The sequence below is a fragment of the Balaenoptera borealis genome (assembly GCF_965194805.1).
Source record: "Balaenoptera borealis genome assembly, contig: HAP1_SCAFFOLD_1613, whole genome shotgun sequence".
Lineage (NCBI taxonomy): Eukaryota > Metazoa > Chordata > Mammalia > Artiodactyla > Balaenopteridae > Balaenoptera > Balaenoptera borealis.
This window is the reverse complement of record NW_028122622.1, coordinates 26,507-44,446: the sequence shown is the minus strand read 5'-3', so window position 1 is coordinate 44,446 and position 17,940 is coordinate 26,507. Positions and strand designations below refer to the sequence as shown.

The following is a 17,940-nucleotide window of genomic DNA, read 5'->3' as shown; positions in this document are numbered from 1 at the left end:
CTATGAAATACAAAGAAAGCCGAGAATCAGTGACAGGAAAGGATCACCAGTAAGAACTACAGCAGTCACCGCTTACCTCGTAGCATAGGGCACTGTCCGTGATCCTTAAGAAGAGTTAGTAGAAATGCCTTGCCCATCTTTCCCCTGAACCCCTTGAAAGGTACACGACTGCTGTGTTGGTGTTTAGGGGGAGCATCTCACTTACCAGGGACTGACTTCTCCCTTGATTCCTCTGTAGTGATGGAGACTTCCCCGCTGATGAAAAATTCCCTGGGATTGCAACCTCCAAGCCAGACAGCTTTCCTATGGAATGACAGAGAACTTGTCAAGGTGAAACACCAGTCTGCGGGAGAAAGGGAGGAAGAGAATGATGGAAATCGTTTCTGGGAAACTATTTTTACATTATGTGTTGTTTGTTCCCGGTAAATAAACTGAAATCTTCTTAACAGTACAACAAAATCTAAACCACTAAAGCCAACAATACAGGAGTATAACGTTCGAAAAAAATTTCTTTGGCTGCGCAGCATGTGGGATCTTAGCTCCCCAACCAGGGATTGAACCCACGCCTGCTGCATTGGAAGCGCAGAGTCTTCACCACGGGACCACCGGGGAAGTCCCAGGACTATCACTTTTAAAGGAGAAGGTACAAACCCCTCGGTTCTATGAACTGGAGATTTTTAGTAAGAAGTCAATATATTTGTTGTTAGGCACATTTTATGTTAGGCTGTCTCCCTGCACAGGATGCAGGCGCCTTGAGAATGGAAGTCATATCCCTCTATAGTACGTCCCTCTTCTTTCTGCTTTGCAGTTTGCTGCTCCACTTGTTCAACCCCACCTAGTAATAACCTATACTTCCCTTGTTCCTGTTTTCCCATCTGGAAAACAGACAAAAGGCAACCAAACAACGCAAAGGTCTCAACAAATAAGGGATATCCAAAACCAGAGATGGCCAGAACTTCTGTACCCCTGATGAAATAGTCCTCATACAAAACCTGATAATCAAATTCCTTAATGCTAGGAATCACAGTGAAAAATAGTATCTGAACTGACTTCTGTCAGATGAGTGAGAACTAAGGTTAATTCAGTGTATCTGAAGCATAGAAAGTGAGGGCAAAAGTGGCACAAGATGGGGCTAGAGAAGCAGAGAGGATTCTAGACCACGCAGAGTCTTAAAGGCCAACAGTGTGTTTTCTATTCTCAAAACAATGCTTGTGAGCGATGTTTATGAGCAACGTTCCAACTTGCTTTGAAGGTTTCTTGTGTGAAGAGTGGATTGGAAGGAAACAAGATATATGGACACCAGTTAGGACCTAATCGCAACAGACAGGCAAGTTCAGTATTAGGAAGTTGAGGAAGAGCTGGCTGACAGATTCCAAAGAAATTCAGGAGATGAACTGAAGCGGGCTTAATGGGGTAGGAGATGGAGGAAAGGAAGGTCTTAGGGAATTCAAGGGTTTACTGCACACATGAGCAAAGTCTCAAAATTAATCATTTGAACGTACAGAGGCGGATCTCCCAAATGACACCGGTTAGGAAGCAACGGTACGCCCTTTAGAATTCCTAGAGACAACACAAATCAACTGTTTCGATGGAAAATTCGGCGGGACTCTTGATTTCCATGGGAATACAGAGAAAAGAGACACTGATCTGGCTTGCAGGTATATTTAGGAAGTTGTTAGCCGGACATCACCTACTAGTATCATGTAAGTAGGCCGTCCGAAGTAGGAAGCTTAGGGGAAAAACCTGGAGGAAAACTTAAAAGCTTAAGCCACACCTCTACACTACACCACCTTTCACAATTTCTTCTCAGATAAGCATCATCCCCATCAGTGAAGAAACTCGTTCGTACCTCATAATAGGAAAAACAGGCCTAAAGATTCAATGTGTGTCTTGGGAGGTCCCATCTATGCGATATCTTCCTGGGACCAGAAAAGGCCCCAGGAAGATCCATCTCTGCACCCCTGAAAGCTTACCACCAAGGAAAATGACTAGGTCCATAGATTTCCTCCCTCAAACCAGCTTACCTCACACATAGATCATTAGCAACTCCGCCCTTACTCACATTATCACAGTCACAAGAGTGGTTAGGGAGAAAAGCACTAACCAGGGGAACTAAAACAGAGGCAATCCAGGCCAAGCTGGGCTGGTGGCAGATATCTTGCTCCTTACGCTCGGGTGCATAATGCGACTCACCACAGTGCCTTTTTCACAGACCCTTTTGAACGTTTCTCCACAGAATCCAACAGCTCAAGTTAGTTCATGACGCTTCAAGGTCAACAATCGTCAAGAGAAAAACATGCAATATGTCTTACAATGTTGGATTCCTTACAAACAGGACAAGGAGATAACCATGTAGACAAAACCAGAGCATTTGAAAACATCTGTATTCTACAAACACACCAGTGAATGCTATAAATAAGGTACTATGACATAAAACAAAATGAAAACTAGATGTGAGACTGTTCTCTTCAGTGTACAGACTTCATGGCAGTTGCTGCACACTATCTAGCTACTTAGATCTTTAACTCTCTGTTCTGTTAATACCAAATGAGGCCCAAGTGTGTCAACCTGTTTCCCACAGAAACCAAAAAGTCTACATGCATCTCTTTTCTCCTGTGCCCTTTCACCTTACCTGCTCCCAATTCTCCACCAACGTCCTCCTCTTTCTCTAATTATTCTCCTCTTCATTTTGCTTGGCCTTGCCCCCAAGCATGCAAGACAGAGAGTCCTAGAGGTCCAAGATTCTAGAGTGGCTGTTTGCAAGGCGGAGGAGATTACAGTAACTGCCACACTGTATATACTTCTGTGCAAAGAAAAAGGGACAGTGTTCAGAATGTCTCTCACATATAACAAGAGCTGGAGATGGCAGGATACCTGTGTGGCCCAAGGAACTAGAGCTAGCAAATTATGGGCCAAACAATTGCAACCAAAGGCTGGAAGAGGAAAGGTCTGCAACCAGCTCTGTCTCCTAGCTCTCTGGTATTTGCTGCCAACGGGCAGAGTCTATTTCGTGAAGCATCAAGCACTGAAAAGAAGACTCCTGCTGCTGGAAGTTGACAGGAAGTAACGTCCAATGCAAGATCAAGGCTTGTCCTCGAAGCAATGCCCATAATGGAAGAAAAAAAAAAAAGAGAAAGCGGAAGAGAAATGTTAAGTCGCAAGTCCAACCTGGCCCCCAGCCTAGCCCAGCCCAAGGAAGGTAGGAGTCAAGGAGAAGAAACTAAAAGAGAAGAGCCTTGGACCACAACATTCTCCACAAGGTACACTCAACAAACTTCACCCTACTCTTGAACCAAGTTACAAAGAGAGCTTCTTAATCCCTACTTTGGCTCCTTAAAAGCTGCTATCAGTTCACTCATTAGACACATATGATTTCAGAACAACTGTAATAGTTCAAACTAGATGGCTCTTTCCTTCCTAAGGATTATTAATTAAAGAAGATCTATATAGCTCTAAGTATATGATACATAAAATAGAATACTCTGTAGAATATAAGTAACTCTTAGTTCAGTGTATTAATGAACGTCTGTAAGAAATGTGGCAATGATTTCCCTAATGGAAGAGCCTGGGGGAGGTAAATCTGTCTTCTAGGATTTCCTCCCCAGAGCTCAGAAACTCAGGTGTTGTTTTAGCTCTCCTACACTCTCTTCACCCAAGCCCGCCTTCCTGTTGGGGATCGGACCTCCCTATTGGCTCTCTCATACCTTTCAACTGCCTGCTTTGTGACATCACTCTCCTACCAAACCTACTACCACTTGGTAGAGTCTTGGGGTTTCCGTGGAGCTGTTTGGACCAGTAACCAGTGACCTCTGTACTGGACACGTGCGCCGTTCAGCTGCAGCCACTCGGACATCCTCTAGTGTTGTCTCCTCATCCCTGGTACCTGCAGTGGATGCTTCCTCTTCTCTGACCATGTCAGGTAAGAAAAGAAACTTTGGAAAGTTTTGCGTTCGATTCTTTTGCCCCTAAATTGAGTAGGAGATTCAAAATAGCATGGAAAAATGAGGGAAAGTATTGAACTACACGTCTGGAGACCTAATTTCACTTTTGACTTTGACGTTTACTATCTGTGTGACTTTGGACAAATCACTGGCTGTCTCACAAAGCCTGTTGCTTTCCTTAACTGTTACGTTAGGATACCACGTTGGGTTGATCACTCTGATCCCCTTCTTTTCCAGTATTGAGCCTTAAAGGGTACCCATGTAGAAAACGAAATCAGACACTTCTCAAGAGTGTTTCAACAGAAACATAGAAAAGCCAGGGGACATAGAAAACTAGCAATATATACCAAGATGTTTCATCTCTAATGGTCTCCCTCCACTAGGATTTCGACTAGTTGAAAAGAGAGAATAGGGAGAGAGGATGGAGAGTACTGGGCTCTACAGGGAGGCACAGAGTCGAGCGTAAGGAAGTTTAGGATGGTTTTCATTAGCACAGGCCAACAGGCACCAAGAGATGGGAGAAAATGTAAGAATGAAGAGGGAAAGCATAGAGGAGCTCTCAAGAAAAACGGAGTTTGCAATGGAATGCTGATGGGAACCAAAGATTTTCAATTAAAGCAGAAACAGCACAGAGGGAAACCTGCTCAGAGCAGGGCAAAACCAAGTTGATGGTAGCAAACCCTTACATTAACAGACTAAGAAGGAAAGTAAGGCCAGAACAGGGGATCACCAGGAAAGGCAGCTTATCAGAAAAGTCATACTCCGTTTTCTTTCTTTTATTGCCTCTCTGAATACAGTTGGCCACTTGACAGTTTTGAATATAAACATTTTAGAAATACGTTTTAGAAATGATGCCTCCTATAAACAAGCAACCACAGTGGTTATCTAGGGGGCTGCTTTTCAGTGTTTTATTCTTTCTAATTTTTAAACTAGGTAGACATTTCACCAATTCAACATTTTAAGTGATATCTTCTAAATTGAATCAGAAGGACTATTTTCCTTGGTGTGATATGTAGGTTCTAAGGCAAGGCTGCTTTTCATTTTTACAGTTATTTCCTTCCTAACACAGAGAGCACATTGATCAACAGCCATCGTTCGCTTGTAGAGCTTAGCTACCGAAGAAGAAGAAGAAAAAGTCAAGCCCCACATCTCTAATTCCCCCCCCCACTTAGGGAATTCCCTGGCGGTCCAGTGCTTAGGACTCGGTGCTTTCACGGCCAGGGCCACGCGGCGCGGCCAAAGAAACAAAACAAACAAACATCCACGTTTATCGAAAACCATATTGTGGAGTCCTGTGGATTTTCTTACATTTGAAAATCTTTTTTAATTGGATTCTAGGCATGATGGTTTTTTGAGGTTTTGGGATGCCATCTTCTTGGATGCTGAAGATGATTCTAATCTAAGTTCTAGGATAAATCCAAAAACCTTCCTGATACATTTTAAGCTTCCTTTCTGCTTATTATATAAGCTATATTCATTGAAATATATATTTCTCCTAGGCTTAATACCTCTTACTTGCTGGGTAAAAATATGAAGGAGCACAATAATGAAACTCTTTTACACTTATTATTTTGCTGTCTGCTTCGTACCGGTTTTCATTGAAATACTTGTCTATATGTGTTGTGGCTACCTATACATGCACATTTATTGCATTCTGTTGCTTGTTATGCATTTTTTACTGACATACCTTCTCTGTCTGTATGCATTGGCTAGGAATTCATTCACCTCTATCACCTCCATCGTGTCTTCTGGTTAATAGTATTCACTAAAATAGAGTGGGCAAAATTCACTTTCATAATATTGCATGGATAGTACAGAATGCCATTTGTTAGTAAATTCATTAGGCTTCGATACTTGCCACATACCTCAGTTTTCATTAATATCTATGGATTTCTTTTTCGTTAACGTAATATGCTTGTCATGATTTTTCTTTGTCTTTCTAGAACTTATTGTATCTTCCTCCATATAAATCATACGCAATAGATCAGCTTATTCATCTATTAATTATTACTGCTATTATTATTGGTGGTGGTGTTATAACCACTTTATAGGTGAGGAATCTGAAGTAATCAGATAACTTTTCCCTTTCCAAAAGCACTTAAGAAATCCACTTTCGGGTAATCATTTTGAGGTAGGATGAGAAACCAGGCTTGAAGAGGGCAAAAATGACTCTTTCAATTCACCAGTTGGACTGAGCTGTACGTCACCTCTAGGTAATAGCGTGGGAACTGCACAAGCAAAGGGAGACACTGAAGACGACCATGGTAATAGCCGTACTGTTTTCTAATGGACAAAAAAAATGCCTATATTATAAGTTCTATTTCTCCTGCTTTCTGGCAGTATCATGCTCAGAGTGGAGTCCTGGCAAGGAAGTCAGGATACTTAGGTTCTGAAACCTGGTAATGATACTAACATAATGAGAGAACTTGAACAAGTCAACCCGACCTCTCTGAGCCTCAGTTTCCTTACTCACGAAATGAGACTGAGAACATCGAAGTTCTCTAAGGGCCTCCTAGTTCTAAAATGCTTCCAGTCTAGGAAATAGCATAGAAGTCAATACGAGTGCAGGCTGAAGGGAAAGACAGGGCAGGGAGAAGGTTGCTTCCAGCCTAGAGAACAATCTCTGAACCACACCACTTGGCTCTTCTGCCCGTCTGTGCCCAAGATGGGAGCACAGGCAGTTAATAGAGAAGAGTGGAAAACTGCTCAGTCCTTACAGCCATCATTAACTGTCTGATTTTGGGTTTCTCAGGAAGTAGTGATAGTAGAGGTGTCCTGATAGCAAGAACCTTCAGATGATGCCGTTCCTCAAACGTAGTGAGAATTTCTCAACCTCCCTGAGTTTTTCATGACCCTCTTGTTCTTACAGAAAATTTCCAACATCCATCTCTACTTGGAACTCTAAATTCTCTGCAGCATTCTCCTCCTGTGGTGAGCAATGCAACTTCCCTAACACGAAGTGTCTGCAACTTCTCCAGAGTCTCTGCCCCTGCCGTCAGTTCGGCATCGGCTACCGGTACCCCTTTCCAGACACTCATGGGTAGTGCCTACCTTTACCAACATTCTAGCACGACTATGTTATCTGGAGTTACTGACCACAGCCAGATCTCCACTTCAGCTGCTTCCTATCCAGGTGTTCTTGAGTGGGACATCACAGCAAGCACTGAAAAGAATTCTTCTTCACTCGGAGACTTTACTCTGGCACTCACTGACCGCCACACAGCTGCCTCCTCCATGTTTCTGGCAGCCCAGTATGATAAAACTTCAGACGCCAAGAACATGGTCCCTCTACATCCATCGCTTTCTGCCAGCCTTGCTCAGGGAACACCATCTCAGATTCCAAATCAGGGGCAGAGCCGCCTGCCACTTCCCTGCCAGGAAGGAAGCCAGGTATATTACTATAACCAAGGCACACTGGAGTCTTTACTGTATGGAGAACTTGGCTCCTGCCCGCAATCCTACGGCTCGGCGTCATACACAGGAAGTCGGGCCTCTGGGCAACCAGAAATGGGAATGGGACTGAAGGAGATTCAGCCCACAAATATCCGACCACCAGCTTCCACCTCTGCAGTCTGCCACCCTGTGTCTGCTCAACGCATCACAGAAACAAGTTTTCAAGGTGAGTATAACAAACGCCAGAGAAAGTTGAAGAATGAGGTCGGCATTCAAAAATGGGGTCAAATCGACAGCTGGGAAGGGGTGTAGAGGCAGGTAGAATTTAGATCCTGAGCCTTTAATAACCACTACCTTCTCTCAGTGCTCTCTGTTTTTAGACTCTATGTAAGAACACCTAGGGCTTCCCTGGTGGCGCCGTGGTTAAGAATCCGCCTGCCAATGCAATGCGGGGGACACGGGTTCGAGCCCTGGTCTGGGAAGATCCCACATGCCGTGGAGCAACTAAGCCCATGTGCCACAACGACTGACCCTGCATCCTAGAGCCCGTGAGCCGCAACTACCGAAGCCCACGCGCCTAGAGCGCATGCTCCGCAACAAGAGACGCCACCGCGAGGAGAAGCCCGCACACCGCAACCAAGAGTAGCCCCCGCTAGCCGCCAACTAGAGAAAGCCCGTGCACAGCAATGAGAGACCCAGTGCAGCCAAAAAAATAAATACGTAGAATAAATAAGTTCAAACAGTAAATAAATACATAAACATAAATTACAAAAAAAAGAACACCTAATGCAGGTGGGAAGGTGGGAGGGCCACTGTAGAGGTCATCTATGCTACATGTACAAGAACCCCGAGAGCACACCAATCGGTACCACACTTTTCACTGCTGTAGCCGATCATTCCCCCTGTACTGCCACACTGTAGCACTCCCTTCCCTCATCTACTGCTATAGTCTCTTTGGAAGGTGTTTCCGAACTCTTGTTATCAGAGTGCCAGTTGAACTGTCCTCACTTCCTTCATTTATACCAGGATTGAAGACCTTGTGGTCCGAGATCCTGTCCAGAGAGCAAGCAGGCTAAGGCTCTGTCTTTGTTGATGTATTTCATCAGAAAGGGCTCTACCCCCTCTCCTAGTTCATGGTGTGAAGTGTTCTTGGCCTCTCGGGAAAGTGGGGAGAATGGAAAGGACCCTATATGAGAATGCTAGGCTCTGTAAAACATTTCAGGTTTTTAAAAATAAGACTCATTTTGTATTGGACTGACAACAGTCCTATGAAATACAAAGAAGGCCGAGAATCAGTGACAGGAAAGGATCACCAGTAAGAACTACAGCAGTCACCGCTTACCTCGTAGCATAGGGCACTGTCCGTGATCCTTAAGAAGAGTTAGTAGAAATGCCTTGCCCATCTTGCCCCTGAACCCCTTGAAAGGTACACGACTGCTGTGTTGGTGTTTAGGGGGAGCATCTCACTTACCAGGGACTGACTTCTCCCTTGATTCCTCTGTAGTGATGGAGACTTCCCCGCTGATGAAAAATTCCCTGGGATTGCAACCTCCAAGCCAGACAGCTTTCCTATGGAATGACAGAGAACTTGTCAAGGTGAAACACCAGTCTGCGGGAGAAAGGGAGGAAGAGAATGATGGAAATCGTTTCTGGGAAACTATTTTTACATTATGTGTTGTTTGTTCCCGGTAAATAAACTGAAATCTTCTTAACAGTACAACAAAATCTAAACCACTAAAGCCAACAATACAGGAGTATAACGTTCGAAAAAAATTTCTTTGGCTGCGCAGCATGTGGGATCTTAGCTCCCCAACCAGGGATTGAACCCACGCCTGCTGCGTTGGAAGCGCAGAGTCTTCACCACGGGACCACCGGGGAAGTCCCAGGACTATCACTTTTAAAGGAGAAGGTACAAACCCCTCGGTTCTATGAACTGGAGATTTTTAGTAAGAAGTCAATATATTTGTTGTTAGGCACATTTTATGTTAGGCTGTCTCCCTGCACAGGATGCAGGCGCCTTGAGAATGGAAGTCATATCCCTCTATAGTACGTCCCTCTTCTTTCTGCTTTGCAGTTTGCTGCTCCACTTGTTCAACCCCACCTAGTAATAACCTATACTTCCCTTGTTCCTGTTTTCCCATCTGGAAAACAGACAAAAGGCAACCAAACAACGCAAAGGTCTCAACAAATAAGGGATATCCAAAACCAGAGATGGCCAGAACTTCTGTACCCCTGATGAAATAGTCCTCATACAAAACCTGATAATCAAATTCCTTAATGCTAGGAATCACAGTGAAAAATAGTATCTGAACTGACTTCTGTCAGATGAGTGAGAACTAAGGTTAATTCAGTGTATCTGAAGCATAGAAAGTGAGGGCAAAAGTGGCACAAGATGGGGCTAGAGAAGCAGAGAGGATTCTAGACCACGCAGAGTCTTAAAGGCCAACAGTGTGTTTTCTATTCTCAAAACAATGCTTGTGAGCGATGTTTATGAGCAACGTTCCAACTTGCTTTGAAGGTTTCTTGTGTGAAGAGTGGATTGGAAGGAAACAAGATATATGGACACCAGTTAGGACCTAATCGCAACAGACAGGCAAGTTCAGTATTAGGAAGTTGAGGAAGAGCTGGCTGACAGATTCCAAAGAAATTCAGGAGATGAACTGAAGCGGGCTTAATGGGGTAGGAGATGGAGGAAAGGAAGGTCTTAGGGAATTCAAGGGTTTACTGCACACATGAGCAAAGTCTCAAAATTAATCATTTGAACGTACAGAGGCGGATCTCCCAAATGACACCGGTTAGGAAGCAACGGTACGCCCTTTAGAATTCCTAGAGACAACACAAATCAACTGTTTCGATGGAAAATTCGGCGGGACTCTTGATTTCCATGGGAATACAGAGAAAAGAGACACTGATCTGGCTTGCAGGTATATTTAGGAAGTTGTTAGCCGGACATCACCTACTAGTATCATGTAAGTAGGCCGTCCGAAGTAGGAAGCTTAGGGGAAAAACCTGGAGGAAAACTTAAAAGCTTAAGCCACACCTCTACACTACACCACCTTTCACAATTTCTTCTCAGATAAGCATCATCCCCATCAGTGAAGAAACTCGTTCGTACCTCATAATAGGAAAAACAGGCCTAAAGATTCAATGTGTGTCTTGGGAGGTCCCATCTATGCGATATCTTCCTGGGACCAGAAAAGGCCCCAGGAAGATCCATCTCTGCACCCCTGAAAGCTTACCACCAAGGAAAATGACTAGGTCCATAGATTTCCTCCCTCAAACCAGCTTACCTCACACATAGATCATTAGCAACTCCGCCCTTACTCACATTATCACAGTCACAAGAGTGGTTAGGGAGAAAAGCACTAACCAGGGGAACTAAAACAGAGGCAATCCAGGCCAAGCTGGGCTGGTGGCAGATATCTTGCTCCTTACGCTCGGGTGCATAATGCGACTCACCACAGTGCCTTTTTCACAGACCCTTTTGAACGTTTCTCCACAGAATCCAACAGCTCAAGTTAGTTCATGACGCTTCAAGGTCAACAATCGTCAAGAGAAAAACATGCAATATGTCTTACAATGTTGGATTCCTTACAAACAGGACAAGGAGATAACCATGTAGACAAAACCAGAGCATTTGAAAACATCTGTATTCTACAAACACACCAGTGAATGCTATAAATAAGGTACTATGACATAAAACAAAATGAAAACTAGATGTGAGACTGTTCTCTTCAGTGTACAGACTTCATGGCAGTTGCTGCACACTATCTAGCTACTTAGATCTTTAACTCTCTGTTCTGTTAATACCAAATGAGGCCCAAGTGTGTCAACCTGTTTCCCACAGAAACCAAAAAGTCTACATGCATCTCTTTTCTCCTGTGCCCTTTCACCTTACCTGCTCCCAATTCTCCACCAACGTCCTCCTCTTTCTCTAATTATTCTCCTCTTCATTTTGCTTGGCCTTGCCCCCAAGCATGCAAGACAGAGAGTCCTAGAGGTCCAAGATTCTAGAGTGGCTGTTTGCAAGGCGGAGGAGATTACAGTAACTGCCACACTGTATATACTTCTGTGCAAAGAAAAAGGGACAGTGTTCAGAATGTCTCTCACATATAACAAGAGCTGGAGATGGCAGGATACCTGTGTGGCCCAAGGAACTAGAGCTAGCAAATTATGGGCCAAACAATTGCAACCAAAGGCTGGAAGAGGAAAGGTCTGCAACCAGCTCTGTCTCCTAGCTCTCTGGTATTTGCTGCCAACGGGCAGAGTCTATTTCGTGAAGCATCAAGCACTGAAAAGAAGACTCCTGCTGCTGGAAGTTGACAGGAAGTAACGTCCAATGCAAGATCAAGGCTTGTCCTCGAAACAATGCCCATAATGGAAGAAAAAAAAAAAAGAGAAAGCGGAAGAGAAACGTTAAGTCGCAAGTCCAACCTGGCCCCCAGCCTAGCCCAGCCCAAGGAAGGTAGGAGTCAAGGAGAAGAAACTAAAAGAGAAGAGCCTTGGACCACAACATTCTCCACAAGGTACACTCAACAAACTTCACCCTACTCTTGAACCAAGTTACAAAAAGAGCTTCTTAATCCCTACTTTGGCTCCTTAAAAGCTGCTATCAGTTCACTCATTAGACACATATGATTTCAGAACAACTGTAATAGTTCAAACTAGATGGCTCTTTCCTTCCTAAGGATTATTAATTAAAGAAGATCTATATAGCTCTAAGTATATGATACTTAAAATAGAATACTCTGTAGAATATAAGTAACTCTTAGTTCAGTGTATTAATGAACGTCTGTAAGAAATGTTGCAATGATTTCCCTAATGGAAGAGCCTGGGGGAGGTAAATCTGTCTTCTAGGATTTCCTCCCCAGAGCTCAGAAACTCAGGTGTTGTTTTAGCTCTCCTACACTCTCTTCACCCAAGCCCGCCTTCCTGTTGGGGATCGGACCTCCCTATTGGCTCTCTCATACCTTTCAACTGCCTGCTTTGTGACATCACTCTCCTACCAAACCTACTACCACTTGGTAGAGCCTTGGGGTTTCCGTGGAGCTGTTTGGACCAGTAACCAGTGACCTCTGTACTGGACACGTGCGCCGTTCAGCTGCAGCCACTCGGACATCCTCTAGTGTTGTCTCCTCATCCCTTGTACCTGCAGTGGATGCTTCCTCTTCTCTGACCATGTCAGGTAAGAAAAGAAACTTTGGAAAGTTTTGCGTTCGATTTCTTTTGCCCCTAAATTGAGTAAGTAGGAGATTCAAAATAGCATGGAATAATGAGGGAAAGTATTGAACTACAAGTCTGGAGACCTAATTTCAGTTTTGACTTTGACGTTTACTATCTGTGTGACTTTGGACAAATCACTGGCTGTCTCACAAAGCCTGTTGCTTTCCTTAACTGTTACGTTAGGATACCACGTTGGGTTGATCACTCTGATCCCCTTCTTTTCCAGTATTGAGCCTTAAAGGGTACCCATGTAGAAAACGAAATCAGACACTTCTCAAGAGTGTTTCAACAGAAACATAGAAAAGCCAGGGGACATAGAAAACTAGCAATATATACCAAGATGTTTCATCTCTAATGGTCTCCCTCCACTAGGATTTCGACTAGTTGAAAAGAGAGAATAGGGAGAGAGGATGGAGAGTACTGGGCTCTACAGGGAGGCACAGAGTCGAGCGTAAGGAAGTTTAGGATGGTTTTCATTAGCACAGGCCAACAGGCACCAAGAGATGGGAGAAAATGTAAGAATGAAGAGGGAAAGCATAGAGGAGCTCTCAAGAAAAACGGAGTTTGCAATGGAATGCTGATGGGAACCAAAGATTTTCAATTAAAGCAGAAACAGCACAGAGGGAAACCTGCTCAGAGCAGGGCAAAACCAAGTTGATGGTAGCAAACCCTTACATTAACAGACTAAGAAGGAAAGTAAGGCCAGAACAGGGGATCACCAGGAAAGGCAGCTTATCAGAAAAGTCATACTCCGTTTTCTTTCTTTTATTGCCTCTCTGAATACAGTTGGCCACTTGACAGTTTTGAATATAAACATTTTAGAAATACGTTTTAGAAATGATGCCTCCTATAAACAAGCAACCACAGTGGTTATCTAGGGGGCTGCTTTTCAGTGTTTTATTCTTTCTAATTTTTAAACTAGGTAGACATTTCACCAATTCAACATTTTAAGTGATATCTTCTAAATTGAATCAGAAGGACTATTTTCCTTGGTGTGATATGTAGGTTCTAAGGCAAGGCTGCTTTTCATTTTTACAGTTATTTCCTTCCTAACACAGAGAGCACATTGATCAACAGCCATCGTTCGCTTGTAGAGCTTAGCTACCGAAGAAGAAGAAGAAAAAGTCAAGCCCCACATCTCTAATTCCCCCCCCCACTTAGGGAATTCCCTGGCGGTCCAGTGCTTAGGACTCGGTGCTTTCACGGCCAGGGCCACGCGGCGCGGCCAAAGAAACAAAACAAACAAACATCCACGTTTATCGAAAACCATATTGTGGAGTCCTGTGGATTTTCTTACATTTGAAAATCTTTTTTAATTGGATTCTAGGCATGATGGTTTTTTGAGGTTTTGGGATGCCATCTTCTTGGATGCTGAAGATGATTCTAATCTAAGTTCTAGGATAAATCCAAAAACCTTCCTGATACATTTTAAGCTTCCTTTCTGCTTATTATATAAGCTATATTCATTGAAATATATATTTCTCCTAGGCTTAATACCTCTTACTTGCTGGGTAAAAATATGAAGGAGCACAATAATGAAACTCTTTTACACTTATTATTTTGCTGTCTGCTTCGTACCGGTTTTCATTGAAATACTTGTCTATATGTGTTGTGGCTACCTATACATGCACATTTATTGCATTCTGTTGCTTGTTATGCATTTTTTACTGACATACCTTCTCTGTCTGTATGCATTGGCTAGGAATTCATTCACCTCTATCACCTCCATCGTGTCTTCTGGTTAATAGTATTCACTAAAATAGAGTGGGCAAAATTCACTTTCATAATATTGCATGGATAGTACAGAATGCCATTTGTTAGTAAATTCATTAGGCTTCGATACTTGCCACATACCTCAGTTTTCATTAATATCTATGGATTTCTTTTTCGTTAACGTAATATGCTTGTCATGATTTTTCTTTGTCTTTCTAGAACTTATTGTATCTTCCTCCATATAAATCATACGCAATAGATCAGCTTATTCATCTATTAATTATTACTGCTATTATTATTGGTGGTGGTGTTATAACCACTTTATAGGTGAGGAATCTGAAGTAATCAGATAACTTTTCCCTTTCCAAAAGCACTTAAGAAATCCACTTTCGGGTAATCATTTTGAGGTAGGATGAGAAACCAGGCTTGAAGAGGGCAAAAATGACTCTTTCAATTCACCAGTTGGACTGAGCTGTACGTCACCTCTAGGTAATAGCGTGGGAACTGCACAAGCAAAGGGAGACACTGAAGACGACCATGGTAATAGCCGTACTGTTTTCTAATGGACAAAAAAAATGCCTATATTATAAGTTCTATTTCTCCTGCTTTCTGGCAGTATCATGCTCAGAGTGGAGTCCTGGCAAGGAAGTCAGGATACTTAGGTTCTGAAACCTGGTAATGATACTAACATAATGAGAGAACTTGAACAAGTCAACCCGACCTCTCTGAGCCTCAGTTTCCTTACTCACGAAATGAGACTGAGAACATCGAAGTTCTCTAAGGGCCTCCTAGTTCTAAAATGCTTCCAGTCTAGGAAATAGCATAGAAGTCAATACGAGTGCAGGCTGAAGGGAAAGACAGGGCAGGGAGAAGGTTGCTTCCAGCCTAGAGAACAATCTCTGAACCACACCACTTGGCTCTTCTGCCCGTCTGTGCCCAAGATGGGAGCACAGGCAGTTAATAGAGAAGAGTGGAAAACTGCTCAGTCCTTACAGCCATCATTAACTGTCTGATTTTGGGTTTCTCAGGAAGTAGTGATAGTAGAGGTGTCCTGATAGCAAGAACCTTCAGATGATGCCGTTCCTCAAACGTAGTGAGAATTTCTCAACCTCCCTGAGTTTTTCATGACCCTCTTGTTCTTACAGAAAATTTCCAACATCCATCTCTACTTGGAACTCTAGATTCTCTGCAGCATTCTCCTCCTGTGGTGAGCAATGCAACTTCCCTAACACGAAGTGTCTGCAACTTCTCCAGAGTCTCTGCCCCTGCCGTCAGTTCGGCATCGGCTACCGGTACCCCTTTCCAGACACTCATGGGTAGTGCCTACCTTTACCAACATTCTAGCACGACTATGTTATCTGGAGTTACTGACCACAGCCAGATCTCCACTTCAGCTGCTTCCTATCCAGGTGTTCTTGAGTGGGACATCACAGCAAGCACTGAAAAGAATTCTTCTTCACTCGGAGACTTTACTCTGGCACTCACTGACCGCCACACAGCTGCCTCCTCCATGTTTCTGGCAGCCCAGTATGATAAAACTTCAGACGCCAAGAACATGGTCCCTCTACATCCATCGCTTTCTGCCAGCCTTGCTCAGGGAACACCATCTCAGATTCCAAATCAGGGGCAGAGCCGCCTGCCACTTCCCTGCCAGGAAGGAAGCCAGGTATATTACTATAACCAAGGCACACTGGGGTCTTTACTGTATGGAGAACTTGGCTCCTGCCCGCAATCCTACGGCTCGGCGTCATACACAGGAAGTCGGGCCTCTGGGCAACCAGAAATGGGAATGGGACCGAAGGAGATTCAGCCCACAAATATCCGACCACCAGCTTCCACCTCTGCAGTCTGCCACCCTGTGTCTGCTCAACGCATCACAGAAACAAGTTTTCAAGGTGAGTATAACAAACGCCAGAGAAAGTTGAAGAATGAGGTCGGCACTCAAAAATGGGGTCAAATCGACAGCTGGGAAGGGGTGTAGAGGCAGGTAGAATTTAGATCCTGAGCCTTTAATAACCACTACCTTCGCTCAGTGCCCTCTGTTTTTAGACTCTCTATGAGAACACCTAGGGCTTCCCTGGTGGCGCCGTGGTTAAGAATCCGCCTGCCAATGCAATGCGGGGGACACGGGTTCGAGCCCTGGTCTGCGAAGATCCCACATGCCGTGCAGCAACTAAGCGCATGTGCCACAACGACGGAGCCTGCATTCTAGAGCCCGTGAGCCTCAACTACCGAAGCCCACGTGCCTACAGCCCATGCTCCGCAACAAAGAGAAGCCACCGCGATGAGAAGCCCGCACACCGCAACCAAGAGTAGCCCCCGCTAGCCGCCAACTAGAGAAAGCCCGTGCACAGCAATGAGAGACCCAGTGCAGCCAAAAAAATAAATACGTAGAATAAATAAGTTCAAACAGTAAATAAATACATAAACATAAATTACAAAAAAAAGAACACCTAATGCAGGTGGGAAGGTGGGAGGGCCACTGTAGAGGTCATCTATGCTACATGTACAAGAACCCCGAGAGCACACCAATCGGTACCACACTTTTCACTGCTGTAGCCGATCGTTCCCCCTGTACTGCCACACTGTAGCACTCCCTTCCCTCATCTACTGCTATAGTCTCTTCGGAAGGTGTTTCAGAACTCTTGTTATGAGAGTGCCAGTTGAACTGTCCTCACTTCCTTCATTTATACCAGGATTGAAGACCTTGTGGTCCGAGATCCTGTCCAGAGAGCAAGCAGGCTAAGACTCTGTCTTTGTTGATGTATTTCATCAGCAAGGGCTCTACCCCCTCTCCTAGTTCATGGTGTGACGTGTTCTTGGCCTCTCGGGAAAGTGGGGAGAATGGAAAGGACCCTATATGAGAATGCTAGGCTTTGTAAAACATTTCAGGTTTTTAAAAATAAGACTCATTTTGTATTGGACTTATAAACAGTCCTATGAAATACAAAGCGAGCCGAGAATCAGCGACAGGAAAGGCTCACCAGTAAGAATTACAACAGTCACCGCTTACCTCGTAGCATAGGGCACTGTCCGTGATCCTTAAGAAGAGTTAGTAGAAATGCCTTGCCCATCTTGCCCCTGAACCCCTTGAAAGGTACACGACTGCTGTGTTGGTGTTTAGGGGGAGCATCTCACTTACCAGGGACTGACTTCTCCCTTGATCCCTTTGTAGGGATGGAGACCTCCCCCCTGGTGATGAAAAATTCCCTGGGATTGCAACCTCCAAGCCAGACGTTTTGTGTGACACAAAGTCAAGAACTCCCCAAGTCCTGCAGTAGCAGAAACAGCCACATACTTGAGAGTAACCCACCATCTGAACTTGGGGACATTTCAGTGACAGCTCCAGTCCAGAGTGCCAGGCGTCTCCTGGCCCTGCCTCCAGCTCCAAGCCAGGGACAAATAGAGAGTAAGCACGTGGATGATATCAAAACCAAGCTTTCAAAGCCTCTGGATGCCTACCAGATCCCAACAGAGAACCAAGATCCTCCACTACTCCCTTTAGGAATCCCTGATATTCACCAGCCGCTGGCCTGCACCGATCCCCTCAGCCAAGAGGAGCAGCCTGGTTCTGAAAATGCTGATCTGGGAGAGAACAGCCGGAGTCGTCAGGACCTAGGGACACTTGAAAATGGGATTGAACCTAGCAGTGGTCTTGCAGACATTACTA

At 44.3% G+C, this 17,940-nt stretch overlaps 1 protein-coding gene across 1 annotated transcript in view; it reads right to left on the bottom strand.

Annotated features, from left to right (window-relative positions):
* Positions 1 to 17,940, bottom strand: part of LOC309622135 (uncharacterized protein) — a gene marked incomplete at both ends in the record, with an annotated part of 99,790 nt that overhangs the window by 63,129 nt on the left and 18,721 nt on the right. The window contains 2 exons of the mRNA XM_082409289.1: positions 206 to 343; positions 8,806 to 8,943. Coding sequence (XP_082265415.1) covers positions 206 to 343; positions 8,806 to 8,943 — 276 coding nt within the window. The remainder of the gene's footprint in view (positions 1 to 205; positions 344 to 8,805; positions 8,944 to 17,940) is intronic.